This window comes from Acomys minous, assembly GCF_964271855.1.
Source record: "Acomys minous genome assembly, chromosome: 12".
Taxonomy (NCBI): domain Eukaryota; kingdom Metazoa; phylum Chordata; class Mammalia; order Rodentia; family Muridae; genus Acomys; species Acomys minous.
The window spans coordinates 99,761,885-99,780,105 of record NC_140493.1 but is presented as its reverse complement, the minus strand read 5'-3'; the positions used below and the strand labels follow the sequence as shown (position 1 = coordinate 99,780,105).

At 50.6% G+C, this 18,221-nt stretch overlaps 1 protein-coding gene across 1 annotated transcript in view; it reads left to right on the top strand.

Moving 5' to 3' along the window:
• The window catches only part of CACNG4 (calcium voltage-gated channel auxiliary subunit gamma 4), a 57,419-nt gene extending 52,005 nt beyond the window's left edge, over positions 1-5,414 (top strand). Inside the window, exons 3-4 of the mRNA XM_084750227.1 lie at positions 722-862; positions 2,485-5,414. Of these exons, the coding sequence (XP_084606353.1) occupies positions 722-862; positions 2,485-3,023 (680 nt within the window). The 3' untranslated portion in view covers positions 3,024-5,414. The remainder of the gene's footprint in view (positions 1-721; positions 863-2,484) is intronic.
• The last annotated feature ends 12,807 nt before the right edge of the window (positions 5,415-18,221 follow it).

Sequence of the window (18,221 nt, the reverse complement as noted above, 5' to 3'; positions counted from 1 at the left end):
CTCCAGGTAAAGGTGCTTGCCAGATAGCTATGCAAGCCTGGTGACCCAAATTCAATTATGGAACTCACGTAAACTCAGAAGAACTAACTTCAAACTAATTTCCCAGAGGTATCCTCTAACCTCCACATGCATGCACCCACACAACAATAATAATGAGTGAAAATTTAAAATGTTAAGTTTGTCATGACTATGCAAACTTAATAGGACTTATAGGACTCGGTACTTGGAGTGTACCGAGGAGGGCGATAAATTATTAAGCCGTATTTCACCAAGTGGGGAAAGTGAGTCTTTGACATGATTTGGCTAAGAGCACGGAGCATGTGACAAAGAAGGGCTGACACCCAGTCCCACTTAATGTGCCAAGGCCTGTTCCTCCAACCGTGGATTAGAGCTGGAATTAACACCCCGTCCCAGCCTTCTGCTGCTCCTATGGGACCATCCAGGAGAGGGCTTAGTGGGCTGTGAGCTGTAGCATCAGTGTCATGCCATCCAGAACATGAGATGTGACCCACACCCAGTGACCTGCAGGCAGGTGTGACTATGGGTCACGTGGCTTCTGAGAGACTAAACAGCCAACCTAGAGCCATCGTTTGCCCAAGTCCAGCAGCAGAAGTCCTGGGAGAGACAGACGCCCGTGGCCATGGCTGGGGCAGGGGGAGGGGGCAGGGGGGCACGTGGCTGGACTCACTGCCCTCTCCACTTTGTTCCCACGCTGGCCTAGGCATTGTGCGAGCCTCCAGTGTCTTTCCCATCCTCAGCACCATTCTGCTCCTGCTCGGAGGCCTCTGCATCGGGGCTGGGAGGATCTACAGCCGCAAGAACAACATCGTCCTCAGTGCAGGAATCCTCTTTGTGGCTGCAGGTGAGTGGGGCCACCCCTCTGAGGCAGGGCCTGAGGCGATCGTGAAGTGCCTGAGCATATTGTCTTCGATGCAGGGAGTGTTGTCCTGGTGGGAGAGCAGTCTAAAAATCCCAGTACCTGGGGTTAACTTGGAAGAGGTGTGTAGGACGGGGTCAGCGATGGGAAATGACTGCTTAATTGGAGGAGGGAGGGGCATTGTTTGAGGAGATGCCAGTGCTACATACGGGATTTCACACATTGTTTAGGGTCACACACATTGTAAGTGTGCTAAACGCCCCAGGCTGTGTCCTTTAGGGAGGTTAATTTGACAGTGTGCAAATTCCACTTCATCTCAGAAAGTCAGGTGTGCAAACTACAACCGAGGCAACAGGGCGCTGGGTGCGCTTTTCACACCTATTAACAGGGTCAGGAGCTGTCTGAATTGGATATCAGGAAAGAGCCTAAAGACTCCTGGAATGCCAAGACCCAAGGGGGTTTGCCCTGTAAAGACAGGGTAAGGGACGAGACAGGGCACAGCATAGATCTGTGTTGGCTGTTACAAGCTATCCAGAGATGGGGAGTGGAGTGGGTTATAGGCAAAGGCTGCACTATTCTAAGGGGCGTGGCTATCACAGATTTTGGGCGCTGCTGGAAATTAATAGAATTTATCTCTCACAAATACCTAAGGGTGACTGGACTGAGAGGGGGAAAACTGGCTTCCAGGATGGCTGAGATGGTGACTAGCTCTGACCCCACCCAGTACCTGGAAAGTAGAGACTGAGAGAGATAGCTCAGTGGCTAAGAACACTCGGTGTTCTTACAGAGGACTGGGGTTCGATTCCCAGTACACACACATGGTGGCTCATAGCCATCTGGAGTTCCAGTTCTAGAGGATCTGATACCCTCTTCTTGCCTTTGCAGGCTGACAAGTGTTGTACAGACATGCAGGCAAAACACCAAGGCACATGCCATAAAAAAAAAATATATATATATATATATATATATATATATTTTTTTTTTTTTTTTTTTTTAAAGAAGAAGATCAGGAGTTCAAAGCCAGCCTCAGCTACCTCGGGAGGTCTGAGCCAGCCTGGGTTACATGAGATCATATCAAAAGGAGAAAGAGGAAGGAAAAGAGGAAGGAGAGAATGATAGAAAGAAAGGAAAAATTAGTTACCAAGCCAGCTGTGGTAATGCACGCCTATAACCCTAGCACTTGGGAGGTGAAAGATTAATTAGAAGTTCGAGGTCATCCTGGGTTACATAAATTCAGGGCAAGGCTAGGCTACATTAGACTGTCTCACAAAATAAAAATAAGTGAACTATCGGGGCTGGAGAGATGGCTCAGAGGTTAAGGGCACTAACTGCTCCTCCAGAGGTCCTGAGTTCAATTCCCAGCAACCACATGGTGGCTCACAGCCATCTGTAATGTAATCTGATGCCTTCTTCTGGCCTGCAGGTGTACGTGCATGTAGAGCGCTGTATACATTATAATAAAATGAATCTTTTTTTTAAAAAGTGAACTGTCATCGAGGAGAAGACTGGCCACCACGCCACGTTCAGTGGCCCGTTCTCTGTCCTGTCATTCCTGCTGTGAGTCTAACCTCTAGCTCTCTCCCTGCCCGCCCCTCTCTTCTTTTCAGGCCTCAGTAATATCATTGGCATCATCGTCTACATTTCCAGCAACACGGGTGACCCCAGTGACAAACGTGATGACGACAAGAAGAGCCATTACAACTATGGCTGGTCTTTTTACTTTGGAGCCCTGTCATTTATTGTGGCGGAGACCGTGGGCGTCCTGGCTGTAAACATTTACATTGAGAAAAATAAAGAGTTGAGGTTTAAGACCAAACGGGAGTTCCTTAAGGCCTCTTCCTCCTCTCCTTACGCCAGGATGCCGAGCTACAGGTACCGGCCACGGCGGTCCAGGTCCAGCTCGAGGTCCACTGAGGCCTCGCCCTCCAGGGATGCATCTCCTGTGGGCCTGAAGATCACCGGGGCCATTCCCATGGGTGAGCTGTCTATGTACACGCTGTCCAGGGAGCCCCTCAAGGTGACCACAGCTGCCAGCTACAGCCCAGACCAGGACGCTGGCTTCCTGCAAATGCACGACTTCTTCCAACAGGACCTAAAGGAAGGTTTCCACGTCAGCATGCTGAACCGGCGGACGACTCCCGTGTGACCTGCCCACCCTTCTCAGCACCGGCCTCCCCCACAGTGGCTGTCTGTGTGACACACAACAGGGTGACCCTTAAGATTATAAACAGTGAACTGGAGCCAAGCGTAACCTTCCCTGGCCTCCAGAAGATGCCACAGGCAGGCTTAGAGTGAAGGATGCCGGGAGACTGCAATTAGGCCTAGGGTAGAATCTGAATGGCTGACTTTCTCCCAAGACAGGGTGTTTTGCTGCCCTCTGGGTCTTTGGAACTTCTCAGGAGGCCCAAGAATTTTCCAGAAGCTGCATCAGCCTGCCTCTTGGGAACCAGGAAACCAGTCGTGCCAGAAGAAGAAGATGTCAAATCCTTTCCCGTTCCCTGGGCACTGGGCCACAGGAAGGCTTCTTCCAGACACTGGGACCTCCGGACTCCCATGAGCTCTTCCCCACCCAGAAGTTCCTGTGTCCTGGGGCCTGAGATGAGCCGAAGCTTGCTCCACTCCCCTCTGTGTCTCCCTCTCTCGGCCTCTGTCTGGCACCCTGGTGGAGCCAGTGGTTGTATAAATATCATCTGTCCTGAAGAGAAAAGCTCTCTGGCTAACTGGTGCTTCCGCCTTGAGTTGTCCTGGGGCCGTCTTCTCTCCACCTCTGGAGACCAGGAATCCAGGGCCAATGCAGAGGCTCTGCCAGCTTTCCTACCTGCTTCTGGAAGTTTCTACTGAACTCAGAATGGTCAGGACATACTCACTAAACTTGGGACATCTGGAGGATTCCATGGATCTGAGGAAAGGTGGGCATGTGGCCTCTTGCTGTGTCCCTCCACACTGGCCTGAGGAACCACTCTGTCCCTGGAGCAGCAGAGGGCCCTGCTGGGGGAGTAGAGCCATTACTCTCACCTCCAGACTGGTGTTCCACAACAGATGAAGAAAGAAAAACCCGAGGGTGAGCAGAGACCAAAAAAAGAAAGAAAGAAAGAAAGAAAAAGAAAAGAAAGAACTTCCATTTCCAAGTGGTTTTGAATCCTGGCACACTGAAGAACAGCAAAAGAGCAAACTGCACTCACCTCTTCATCCTACAGCATAGCAACAGCATCTCCCCCAGGTCCCGCCGCTGTTATAATTTATTCGCTGGCATCAGGACTCAGTGGACGTCTGACTCAAGGGGCCATGCTGGGCTTTCTAACTTTGCCTGAATCTAAGAATGAGTTCTGTGTCTTACAGTTTGTCCAACCATTCTCCCCCGCCCCCACCTTCCCTCTTGAGGTGAGCAAATGCCATGTGAGTGTGTCCAGGTTAGAAAGAACTCTCCAGAAGGTGAAACTTACCCCCCCCCCCTTTTCTAGAACACACGTGCTTTCTAAGGATCAGTTGTTTCTTACTTTTTAAGACTTCTTAATCCAATCTTGAACAATCATCTGTGACCCCAGTAACTGTCTCACTTAGAAGTGACAAGCCAGTTCTTACCTCAGTCACCTGCTCACGGTGAGTTAGTCACCTAGGCTAACTCGGGAGTTCAGGCCCTGGGTCCGTTTGTCATTTTCCTGCCTGCCCTTCATTGCCCCCACCACCACCAGAGGAAGGACATCCCATGTCCTAGCTCCAGCCAATAGCCCATGAGCTGGTAAGCTGAACCGTGAGCATACCAAGGCTCTTTTGTGCTTGCTCAAAACCATCCTCCCCACCCCCACCCCCGGCCAGGTTGGCTCCTCAGTATGTGTCAAAGCATGTACAGCAGCAGTAAGTGCCAAGTGTTGAGACAATGCGTGGTCTGTCCCTGCCACAGGCTCTCTCCCTGCCCACCTCCCCAACCACCCTCACCTCTCCTCTATCACCATGGTAACATCTAATGAGGCTGAAGGAAGCCCCAGCCACCAGGAAGACCCAAGACCTGTCTCGTGTGTCTTCCAGAAACACAAGCCACTGTCCCCAACCATGGCCTCAGAAGTTCCCATGACTCCACACGAGAAAGCTGTGTCCCTGTGACTCCTACCTCTTGTCCAGTTCCAGGCAGAGTACACAGGCCCACTCCAAGGACCAAGAAAGAAAAGAGACAGAGGCATAGAACACAGGGAGAAAAGCTTAGCTGCTCTGGCCATGACAGCCTTCCCCACCCCCACCCCCCTCGCTGACTGCTGGCCTCATTCTGGGAATCCTGGTCTCCAGCTTGCCCTCCTTATGGGACAGAGGGAGTAGAGCTGGACCCTACTGCTGACAGGCTCCCTCTCTGAAGGGGCATATGGCCCGAGCCCACCTTTCCTGCCCATTCTCTGTCCCGCCCTCTCCCCTGTGTGTTTCACCGGTCAAGCCCCTGTGATCCTGTACCCACCAATGGTTTGGGGTTGTTAGTTCTGTCTCTCTCTCTCTCTCTCTCTTTCTCTTTTTTTTAATTAAATAAAAACATTTTTAAAATGTCCTATTTTCAATATGGGGAAGTAGGGGAAGTATTTCTTTGAGGTCCTTATGAGCGTCTAGTATTGAGGGTGTAGGAATTGTGTGGGACACCCAAGAGAAAGAAGGTAAGGCAGTGCGCGGGCAGACACCATGTGGACAGAACTGGTTTCTCTGGCTCGAATCTGAGGACCAGGCTAAGCTTAGTCTGGTGGGGGGGGGGGTACCACTGAGATGCTTTGTCATGCATAAACTGGGAGGAGCTGAGCAAGTCGCTGGTGGGACCTGGCAAAAGCCTGACCTCCCCAGGCCATGGGAACTAGTAGCTCAGGATACCCGGGGACACATTTTCCTAGGTACCCTTCTAAGGTGGGAAGAAAGAGGGGCTGGGAAACTATGACAGAGAGTTTCAACAGGCTGGAGCCCTTCCCTGGGACCAGGACGCAAGAGGCCTTGAAGGAGACACTAGCTGAGCCAAGTGGCCAGTAGGCTTCCTTTGCTGATACAGGACTGAACCCCCGCCCCCAGCAGCCCTGTCAGGACAGCCAGATGCCACTGCCCCTGGCACTGGGAGGGGCAGAGTAAGAGGGGGAGAGAAGAGCTAGGGTGACCCGTCCACCCAAGCTATACTTGGCCGACTGCGGAGGCCCCAGCAACGACTGCTGTGAGTCACCAGCTTCTCCCTTGCGTGGCCTTTGCTGGATATCAGAGCTGTGAAGAAAAATCATCAGTGATTCCCGTCATTCTGGCCACCCTAAAGCCCAAGGACCTTCCCATCCTGTGTCACCATTCCTGCCTCGAAGGACTGTGATCTGGAATTTTCTCCCTGAGAGTGATGGGCTCTGCTGGTCTCCGAAGCCACACTCCGTCTTCAAAGGCTTCTTGCATCCTGGTCCCAGGGAAGGGTGCCCAGCTAGGAACTGAGATCTGTTGTCCCCCTTCCTCTGCCCTCTCCCCGCCCATCTGAATTTTCTGTCCTGGTTTCTTATCCCTCTTTCAAAAAACATGTCCCCAAGTATGCTGAGCCATCAAGTCCCACAGCCCGGGGAGTTCAGGCTTTTGCCAGGTCCCACCAGTGGCCATGGTGTAGACAGACTGGCTGTGCTGCTAGCCTGGAACCAGTTCTGCCTGGAGTGAGCACCTTGTGCCAAAATGCTCATGTCCACTGTTTATTCTTAGCCTGGAGGAAACCCCGACTCAGCAGAAGCTGTCCAGCCACCCTGGGCTGGCTCTCGTGCCAGGCTGCACTTAGGGACTTGCCACCACCTCCTGCAGTCATGCAGTCACATGTTTAGGTCAGCTGAGATTGCTGCCTCCATAACTCCCAGAACTAGGTCTGTTAGAAGCAACACAGAGAAATCAATGTTGTAGTTCCTTAATGAGAATAACCTCCAGGGCTGGCAGTGGGGGAGGTGGCTCAGTCAGTAAAGTGCCTGCCTTGCAAGCATGAGGACCTGAGTTTAATCCCCAGAGCCCACTTAAGTATCTCAAGCCTAAGGTGATGGGCGCCAGCAATCCCCCGCTTGTTGGGAAGGCAGAGACAGGAGTATCTCAGGTGCTCTCTGGCCAATCAAATGAGCTCCAAGGTCAATGAGAGACTCTGTCTCAAAAGACAAGGACAGGGTTCCTGAGCACGGTTCCTGAGCACACGTGTGCACGCGCACACACACACACACACACACACACACACACACACACACACACACACACACACCAGGCTGGCCTTGAACTCACAGAGAACCTTTTGCCTTATGCCTCCCAAAGGCATGAGCCACCATACTTTTTTATTTGTTTGTTTGTTTGTTTGTTTGTTTGTTTTTTGAGAAAGGGTTTCTCTGTATAGCCTTGGCTATCCTGGACTCACTCTGTAGTCCAGGCTGGCCTCGAACTCACAGCAATCCACCTGCCTCTGCCTCCCGAGTGCTGGGATTAAAGGCGTGCACATTCATTTCTAAAGGAAGAAAAAGTAAACACTCAGCCCATCCCTGGGCCACCTGAGTAGCCACCATTCTGGCCTACACTGTGTTTCTTAACAGGAAGCCACTATATGCTCGACAACCTCAAGTGTAAATACTGAAGAGAAAAGAACTCCATTTCTCCTATGAAGCCCACCACCCAGTGGAGTGTCGAGGCAGGGCCTGGTCTATGCTGTCATCCAGAGGCTGGAGTCCCAGACTATGGAGGGTCCCCTGTGGCAGGTGGATGTTGACAGTAGATAATTTTGGTTTTAATGGAGCAGGAAGTTGTGACCTGCTTCTCACACATTGTCAGCCAGAAGCCAGTCACCTCAGTCCATCCAAGAGCACGTAGGAATGTTATCCACACGAGGAGAGAAGGGTTTGGGAGACAGCTGGCCAGGCTCTGTCCCTGGAGACACCTTTTAGTTCTCTCTCTCTCTCTCTCTCTCTCTCTCTCTCTCTCTCTCCTGCCTTTCTGCTCCCAAACCTTTTGAGGCATGCTCACTTAAAAGTAAAGTCTTAGCCAGTGTGGTGGTGCACGCCTGTAATCCTAACACTTGGGGAGGCAGAGGCAGGCAGATCACTGTGAGTTCGAGGCCAGCTGGGTCTACAAAGTGAGTCCAGGACAGCCAAGGCTATACAGAGAAACCCTGTCTCAAAAAAAAAAAAAGTCTTCACCTATGACAGTACCAACCTCATGTGCCCTGAGCTCCCCCCCCCCCTCCCTTGAATCCCACTTTAGGTATCTGGCCTCATCTTTACTCTAGCTATAGGAGCAGAGGATTCTGCTCCAGCCCTTTCTATAAACTGGATCTGTGTCAGCCTCTTCCCAAGAGAGGTACAGGTTGGAGCTCATGCCTTTGTCACACAAGAACACACCACCATTGAACACACGACCAGCAGGCCTGGCCTGGCCTCATCACATCTGTTCATCAATAGAAACAAGTTCAGAAAGAGAGAGAGAGGGAGAGGGAGAGGGAGAGAGAGAGAGAAAGTAAGGCAACCTTTAAAATTTTAAAGGAGACATAGCCCCTGCCCAGTGGCTCTCCAGTGAGAAAAGAGATTTTGCACAGCAGGGGCCATTTGCCGATGTCTGGAGACATTTCTGCTTGAAGCAGGTACATATGGGTCTTCTGGAGAGCACCAAGGATGCTTTCAAGTCATGTGCAGCACCAAGAACAGCTTCCCAGCCCTCAGAATGGTCAGTTCCGAACATCAGTAAAGCCAAGGCAAACAGCCATGGTAGCCTGACAGCAGAGAGGAAAACCAAGGCACAGAAAAGGGTGGTCACTCACGCAAGATCACACAGCAGCTGCAGAGTGCATGCGTATAGACCACGGACCTAAGACGTTATTTTTTTACCCTCCACGTTCCTTTTTCCTGCCACATGGTAGGATTTCTGCCTTATTTCCTCTTTATTGTTGAGCTACGCCTTTCCAAAATAGAAATTGGGGGTTGAGGAAGGAAATGAGAAAATGGCCCCTGTCGGGGGTGAAGGATGGAAAATCTCCTGAAGTCTTTGTCCCTGGATTTCTGGGACCACAATGTTAGTAGGATTGAACAAGCCCAGAAGCATGGCCCAGCGTGACACTGCCGCCTCCCTCCTCTGCCCACATCCACAGCAGCTGCAGCGATGTGGCCAAGGGCCAGGAAAGATGGTGATAAAACCCAGCCATTCCTTCCTATGCCCCTATGCTAGCGGTGATGGGCAGCTGTCAGCCTGTCACAGCCCCCATTCCTGCCATCAGGGAAGGACGCTGGCCACAAGGGTCTTTGAGAGAATGAATTAGATTTTAAACAAGGAAATGCTATAGTAAAATAAATAAATAAATAAACAGTTTAAACACTTCGTCAGAGGGGCTGGAGCTTTGGGTGGCTAAGAGCGTGCACTGCTGTTGTTGAGTTCAGTTCTCAGCATCCATAACAGGTAGTTTACAACCTACTGTAACTAACTCCAGCTCCAAGGGATCAGATGCCTCTGGCTTCTGCGGGTACCCTCCCCCACGTGCCACATACCCACATGCAGACAGGCGTGTCTACACATAATTAAAATAATAAATGCAAAATCCTTTTTTTAAAGATTGCATTTGAATGCTCGAGAGTGTTTACTGACAGCTCTCAAGGAGTTTGCACTGTTGGGATTGTTCTAGAATGCCTCTTGGAAACCAGGCTTTCTCATGCCCACTGCTCTTGGACAGCATACCTGCATCTGGTAGTGGTCCCCCCTGTGGACAAGTTTCTTCCACTGACAACCACTGATTTCACCTTTCATGTTCCCCAGACTTTTGGATAGTAATGGCTAGGGTACTTGCAGGCCCCATCCAATGACCTCTATTCCACCTTGGGGAATTTCATAAAGCTCACACACAAGGCTGAAAAAGCCCAGGGGCCCCAGAAGCCTAGCTGTACTAGTCCAGTACCCGCCCTGTGTCACCCAAGTCGAGCCACTGAAGCTTCAAGGGAGGGACAAGAGCCCAGGATGGACCACCTGACTTCAGGTCCCTATATGGGTCCCAGATACAGCACCTAGGCAAGTGCTCTACCACTGATCTAAATCCCCAACCCTGATAGGAGCATTTTTTTTTAAACAGCCATTAAATATGGGCTGGAGGCCTGGCAAGATGGCTCCGTGGGTAAAGGCATTTGCCACCAAGCCTGACTAGCGGCCTGAATTCAATCCCTGAGATTTTATGTCAGGTAGGGAACCAACCTTTGACCTACACACACACACACACACACACACACACACACACACACACACACACACACAATCATTAAATACACTCAAGGGTTCTCAGCTCAGCTCACCAGGACCAGAGCCTCACGATTTCTCTCTCCTTCCCAGCACAGAACTCTACTGGGAGGCTCCACAGCTGAATCTAGGCTCAGCTGGTGACACCCTGACTCAAAGACCTGACGGGGAAGCAGCATGGCGGTTGTCTGTCTATGTGGCTAGAAAATCATTCAGCGTAGTGCCTGGACCCATGGACAAGTATCCTGAAGGCAAGAAGTCTCAGAAGAAATGGAAGTCTCAGAAGATGGAAAATCTTTTCTAGGCTCAAGAGAAAAAGAGAAAGGGCATTCCTACCCTTGTCTGAGAATGGCAGTTCCAGAAGATATGGTGACAGGGACGCAGCTGTGGTCGTTTTCACAATCTCCTGCCTCTAGGACTTTGCCCTAGCTCTAGCTACCCTACCACCCAGCCTCCATTTCCACTGCGCTCTCCAGAACTCCCCACATCTTCAAATCTTGTCACTGAGTTGCTTTCCACCTGCCTGTAGAAATGACTCCACACCCTTCTGTGACGACCCTGCTTCCCCCAGACCCTCTGAAGGAAGCTACCCTCCCTAGAAAGGCTTGCCCTTGGCTGCCCAGCCCCAGGAGGTGTGTGGTAAGGGGAAAAAAAAGGAGATCTGGGGATGCGTAGCGACCCGAAAAAGTTGCTGGAAGAGCTATGCCTGAGGCATGCAGATTCCAACAAAACTGGCAAGATGATCTCAGGAACAAATGTCTTGAAAGTGAGGGTCATGTACTGCCAGACTTGGGGTTACAGGAGGAAGCTTCTTCCAGTGCCAAATGCCGATACTGCCAAACTCCTCCTCCTCAGGCTCCAGACAAAAGCTTTCTCTGAGGGCATGGATGGGCCATCCCATCCTTTCCTATCACTCCCTAACTCCCTAACTCCTCCTCCATTCCTGCGCGTGCACCTGAGATGGTGCCCCTGGTGACAGGCTTCCTTTATGTCCGAGCCCCACCCACACCATATGAAGGAGCATCTGTGTCCATGAGGGAAGTCACTCAACCTGGCCTCCCAGCTCTCTGGCCCTCTCACTTGTGCTGATACATACACGTACACATAAATAAATAATCCAGTAAATCATTCTTAAAATTATAAGGATTTTTCACCAAGGAGATTGTCCATATGACCCGAGTGTTATCACAGAGGCCCTCGGAAAGAGAGAGAGGCAGAAGATCCAGAAATGTGCCGGAGGCCGAGGTTGGGGCAGCTGGGTTCCTCGCTTTGAAGATGGGAGGGGCCGTGAGGTGGAGATGCATGAAGGCCTTATCTTCTTCCCACAGAGCCTCAGGAGAAACACAGCCCTGTGCACATCTTCTTTTCAGCCCCATGAAGCAGCCTGAACTGTGAAGTAATAGATGTGGAGTGCTTGAGCCATTGAGTGTGTGATGATTTGTTCCCAAAACAATAGAATAGGACTACAGGGCTCCCGGGCACGCCTCAGCACGTCAGGGCTCCTGGGCACGCCTTAGCACTTCACTGCCTCCAGTGATCGATTGTTCTCGATGCTCCATTGAAGCCATCATCTCCATCCTCACAACAGCTGTATTGACTTTCCCAGCTCCTTGGACCCTTTCCATTTTTATTTATTTATTTATTATTTATTTATTTATTTTGTGTTTTTTTTTTCCGAGACAGAGTTTCTCCGTGTAGCCTTGGCTGTCCTGGACTCACTTTGTAGACCAGGCTGGCCTCGAACTCACAGCAATCCACCTGCCTCTGTCTCCTGAGTGCTGGGATTAAAGTTGTGCGCCACCACTGCCCAGGCCCTTCCCTATGCTCTTAGGCCCGGCACTTGACCTGATCACTTAGGTCACCAAGGAAACAGGAAGCTTCAGAAAGTAACAACCCCTGTTTCTCGGCCACCTGTACACTAATCTGTCCCATGATGCTCCTCTTCCCCACCATGAAAGAAGAGGTAACTAGCTTCCCTCCTCCTGTCTGAAGCCAGCTCTCCCGTCTGACCCAGTTGTTCCTCCCCTCTCCTCCTGAATCTTTTCTAGGTCTCTTTTCTAACTTTTTATTAATTATTAGTCTCACTGTGTGTATGTATATGGTGGAGGCACGTACCACGGCACTTACATGGGAGGTCAGAGGACAGCTCTGTGGAGTCCATTTTTTTTTGGGGGGGGGTACTTTTCCAGACAGGGTTTCTCTGTGTAGCCTTGGCTGTCCTAGACTCGCTTTGTAGACCAGGCTGGCTTCGAACTCACAAAGATCCGCCTGCCTCTGCCTCCCAAGTGCTGGGATTAAAGGCGTGCGCCACCACGCCCGGCTGTGGAGTCCATTCTTATCTTCCATCTTTATGCGGGTTCTGGGACTTGACACCAGGTCAACAACAGGCTGTATGGTTAGGCCGCAGGCACTATTTACCCCCTGCTGAGCCCTCTTGCTGGCCCTCCTCTTGAATCTTGCTCAAGTGTGTCAGCACATTCGATTTAGCTCTTAAAATGGCAAATCAATCTTCTACCCTACACCCCCTTCTGGCCTCTACTCCTCCGTGACCTTCCATTCTAAGCTAAGCCTGCCACAGAACGGCCTATGCTAGCTGTCTCCCCCCGCACGCCACGCCACGCCACGCCACGCCACGCCTCCTTGCCTGCCACCCATTCCTCCGCTACGATGGTAAATTATCGTTTGTGGCATTGTTTTATCGCCTGTCAGTTGCTAAAAATCAATGGGCACTTTTCGATCCAGGGCTTTGTCACACCTCATCTTATTGGCTGCCGCCTTCAAGCAACCCTAGGCTTTTACACCTTAAACTCAAAACTGCCGACCGTCAGGGAACCGCCAGCACTCGGGAGGCAGAGGCAGGTGGATCGCTGTGAGTTCGAGGCCAGCCTGGTCTACAAAGGGAGTCCAGGACAGCCAAGGATACACAGAGAAACCCTGTCTCGAAAAAACAAAAAAACAAAACAAAACAAAACGATATCCTCCAAACGGAGCGCTAGACCCACCAGCCCGTTGGCAACAGTGAGTTTAAGTTCTTGCCAGTTCAAGAGCTCTGCCCAACTTGAGTCTTCACTGCACATTTGGAACATTGGACTCGGATATGCACAATTTCCTCCTCCCTGAGCCTTCCATGATAACAATGAGCCAGCTGTAGCCTCACAAGAGAGAACAGCATGCATGACAGGGCGGCAAGAGGGAGGCTCCTGGGTGCACGGCTTCCACTCAGACCGCCTAGACTGGAACTTGCAAAGGAGGCGCACTACTAAATGAAGCCATTGCCTTTGAGGCTCTTGGTTATATCAACCCAGACTAGACCAAGGAACATAGTATCTGAACCTAAAACCCAGTCTCTCCCTAGAGTACCAAGTTCTAGTCACCAGCATCACCGCCTACCAAGGCCCCCAAGACTCCACCCTTCACTCTTCTCCATAGTCAGTCTCTCATCAAATCCTTGTGTCCCGCGCCTGTGGGTTTTCCAAACACAACCCCTCCTGCTTAGCTCCTACCTTGGTTCAGGACCTTGGTGACTCTGCTCTCACCATTCCAGACTCTCTCTCTCTCTTCCATCACTTGCAGGCAGACAGCCTTGATGTAAATGTGGTGGTTTGGAAGGAAACGGCCTCCATAAGCAGTTCATATGTTGGGATACTTGGTCCTCCCGCTGGTGGAACTGTTTAGGAAGGATTAAGAGGTGTAGCCTTGCTGAGGAAATGTGTCTTTAGGGCTGGACTTTGAGGTTTGAAAAGCTTATACCATTATCAGTTCCCTCTCTCTCTCTCTCTCTCTCTCTCTCTCTCTCTCTCTCTCCCTTCTCTCTCTCGCTCTCTCTCTCTCTCTCTCTCTCTCTCTCTCTCTGTCTCTCTCTCTGTCTCTCTCTCTCTGTCTCTCTCTCCCTTCTCTGTCTCTCTCTCTCTGTCTCTCTCCTCTCTCTCTCTCTCTCTCTCTCTCTCTCTCTCTCTCTCTCTCTCTCTCTCTTGCTCTCTTGCTCTCTCATTGTCTGCCTTGTAGTTGTTGTTTTAAAACATGAGCTCTCGAAGCCAGGTGTGGTGGCGCATGCCTTTAATCCCAGCACTCGGGAGGCAGAGGAAGGCGGATCACCGTGAGTTCGAGGCCAGCGTGGTCTACAAAGTGAGTCCAGGACAGCCAAGGCTACATAGAGAAACCTTGTCTTGAAAAAACAAAACAAAACAAAAAATTATTAAATCACAAGAGGTGGAAACACTTTAACAGTTCTCAACATTCTTATGACTTTTGACTCTGGCACATCCTGCCTTTTTACATGGTTTCTGAGGCCCTGCAAGGTCTGACCCCTAATGACCTCTTTCCCTTCATTTTGTTTTTATAAGCTACATGCAATTTTAAAAGTCTGGGTCCTCTTCTTACCAATGGCCTCTGTATTCACTTCTTCCTTTAACAAGCACATCTCCTCGGCCTTAATCCATCTTCCAGTTCACTCCTTAACTTACTCCCAATCTACCCTGACTTGTTGTCACTATTGCTGCCTTAGTATGTTCAGGGTGAACTATCCCTCATGGCTCACCAGAAGGACTCACGGAGTGAAAAAGCTGTTACCTTGATCACAACCATTTGCTCTGTTTACTCTTTTAATGTAATTCATCGTTTCATCTTTAAGGATAAGGATTCAACTCAGCAAAGGAAGAAGGTCCGCATGGCGGAGTTTAGAGGGGACCAGGTACAGACTTTCTACTGACCTTGCCCGGCAAAGTAATAAGGTCAAGTATAATGTCGCGTGTCACTGTATATACAAACTCCTGCCAGTCAGAACAGCTCCCGTGACTTCATGCTCAGAATCTCTTCTTGAGGTCAAATAAGAATTCGATGCTTGTGTGAATGACCTTAGCCATTTTAGCATCTAGCTTGAGTTAAACTAACATGGCCAGGGGCAAGGCGTATATTCCTTCCCATGATGCATCTGACCTTAATCATGTGCGCACTCAGTTATGCATAGGCATAACGTGGTAAATAGGGACGACAGGGGTATTTCCCTAAAAGTTCACTCAGAAAAGACAGTCTGCCTTACAGCACAGGCACTCAAAACTAGTTCTGACAGGATGGGTGCTTTGTCTCCTATTAACTGATATGTCCTGGAGGACTTTATTTATATAAATATATATATATATATATATATACACACACACATATATATCTCACTATAAAAGAAGTTGCTAAGCAAGGAGAAACTTACCCCATTGTTTGAAGTCAGGTGTACATATGGCTCAATGTAGGATGAGGTGCAACCAGGTCTACCCTATTGCCATTTCTTAGGTCCCTGTGAGCTTAAACACGTGGACATTTCCTTTGGGTCATCGTGTAGTTTAGAGTACATGAGCCACCGTCCCTTTCTTTTAGTCCATGCACCCATGCACCTATCCAACCAGCCAGCCAACCATCCAACAGTCACTCAACAACCACTTATAAAGATGCTACTGGGGGGCTCGGGTCTGGGCTGAGCCATTGGAGGAGATTTAGAATGAGTACCCAGAATTGCCTCAGTGCTTGTCTTCCTTCTCACCCATCTAGAAAAATAGATCCATCTGTGGCCTACAAGTCACACTGCCCTGAATCAACCGCTTGCTGCATTAGCCTGCTTAGACCGCTGTCAGTATAACAAAATGCCACAGCCTGGGTGGCTTAAACAAGCAGAAATGCATCTCCTCACAGGTCCGGTGCCAGCGTGGTTGGATTCTTCAGAGAGCTTGGATTCCTTGGCCTGCAGACAGCGGTCTTCTCACTGTGGCCTCACACGCCCAACAGAGAGGCTGAGACGGCCCTGACCTCATCTTATAATCCCATCAAGAGGACTCTACTGGCATGACCTCACCTAAACCTAATTCTCTCCTCAGCCCTCAGCCATTCAAATATCATCGCTGTCACACTTAGGACTTTTAGTTGTGAATTATAGGAGCATCTGTCATGGGCTAAGCTGGTAAACCCTCCATCTTACTCTACAGCAGCTCCTTCCAGGCCCATTGCCCTGCAATCATGGTGGAGGAAAGGAAAGGGCAGCTCACAGAGGCTCGGGACCTGCTGGAAGCCGCACAGCTGGAGACAGGCCCAGTGGGGTGTGCTCCTGGGGCCACTGGCTCTGTCCCCGGTAAACTATTGCCCACTCTCCTGCTGCTGCCCGTGTGAGCCGCTCCCTTGACTGACGCTCCAGGAAGCACCCAAAGTGGGCAGGCAATGTGGAGGTTGCCAGGCCCCGGCTCCCACCAAAGGCTTATCTTCTGAGCCCCTTCCTGGCCTAGCAAAGCCCTGGGTGAGTAGTAGATCAGGAGGCTTGTGAACGGCCTTGGAGCAGAAAAAGGTTGTGTCTAGAGAGTTTTTGCAGAGAAAAACCGATTCACCTGCAACCGCTGGAGCTGCCAGCCAAGTGGTGTGCTTTGCACAAAAATGGCTTCAAAAAGAAAAGGCCATCAATGTTTAATGTTTCCGCTCTCCAGGGTGGATGAGCCAGCAGGCACCTCCCCGCCCCACCAGCCCCCAGCCCCCAGCCCCCACCCCGCAGAGGGAAAGGCAGAAAGAAATTGCTAAGTGGCTGCCCTAGCCAAGGCCTGGCTTCCTTGGTGGCCCTACATTGGCATCCTGGGTGACACTGAATGTGTCCCTGCACTGTCCCCCATTCTAAACCCTCACCAAGGCAGTACGGGAGAGCAAAGGGTGCCCCCAATGCCAGGAAATCAAAAATGTATTTGTATATCTTCACATAAATTTGCAGTTACTAAAACGAAGAACTTTTTTTTTTTTCAATTCCAGCACTTGGGAGGCAGAGGCAGGTGGATCTCTGTGAGTTCAAGGTCAGCCTGGTCTACAAAGCAAGTCTAAGACAGCCAAGCTACACAGAGAAACCCTGTCTCAAAAAAACCAAAAAAATAAAAAAAATTAACTTTTTTTTTTCCTCCCTAGATACGCTGTTTTCAAACACCAGGCTTGTCTAGTTCTGCAACCACTGCCTTGCTGGGCATCTGACTCGCACTGGCTGTGCCTGAAGCCACCCACTGTCCCCTAAACATGGGACACCTGAAGGGGCTCAAAGGCCGTACAAAGTCTCACCCCCTCAGAGTTCTCCATGTAAAGGATCGGCTTCACAGAGACAGATAGTCACTTTCTGAGCTGAGTGTGGACAACTGCAAACATCAGCAAACACACACATACACACACACACACACACACACACACACACACACTGGGCCCTAGGTCATCTGTACTTGATCAGCCCAGCTGAGTATGCAGAGCTGTCAACAGGGAGGGGGTGGAGCAGAGACAGAGAGGTGTGGAGAGATGCTCTTGAGGATTACACCCCAGGGGCGAGGCTCTTTCATAAAAGGGACACAGTTCCAATGGAATGACACTAACACCTGGCTGTCCCATTTCCCTGCTGTGTGGACAAGTGACTCAAATGTCTGTGCCCTTATCTATAAAGTAGGGGCGACAGTTGTACTCACCCCATGGATTAGTGCAAAGATTGACTTGACAGCCTGCTTTTTGTCTGTGACAATACTTGACAGGGGTGTCTTAAGGTGAGAACGGTTTCTTTGGCTCACAGTCGAGAGAGTACAGTCCAACATGGCGAGGACAACATAGGCAGCTGGGCTCAGTGGAGGCAACAGGAGCCTTTGTGGCATGGCTTGTTACATCTTAGTATATCTGAAATCAGAGAAGACACTGGAAGCAGGGCTGAGCCATAGCCCTCAAGAGCCTTCCTTCAGTGACCTCCACCAGCCACAACTCCCACACTCACACCACACCAACCTGAAGGCAGGTCTCCAGGAGAGGCTGCATACGTAATAAACACTCCCTGGGAAGAAGCTACCGTCACGTTTTCCAGTGGGGTCAGCACTCTGTGATTTCGGCATCCGAACACTTCACCGCCGAACACTTCACCACACCTGATGAGAGAGACCATCAAAAACCCAAGGCTGGGATTTTGAGGCTCGGTGCCCTGCCCAGCTCAGAGGTTCTAGGTCCAATCATATGGCAGCCTCACGGATACACCCCAAAGTGGCCACCTGCTGAAGCTGAGGCAGAGGGAGATGGCAGAACCTCAGGAGCTGGGCTGGGAAACGTGTGGCCATCAGACAGGGATCCCAAACCTTCCCAACTTCCCGGCTCT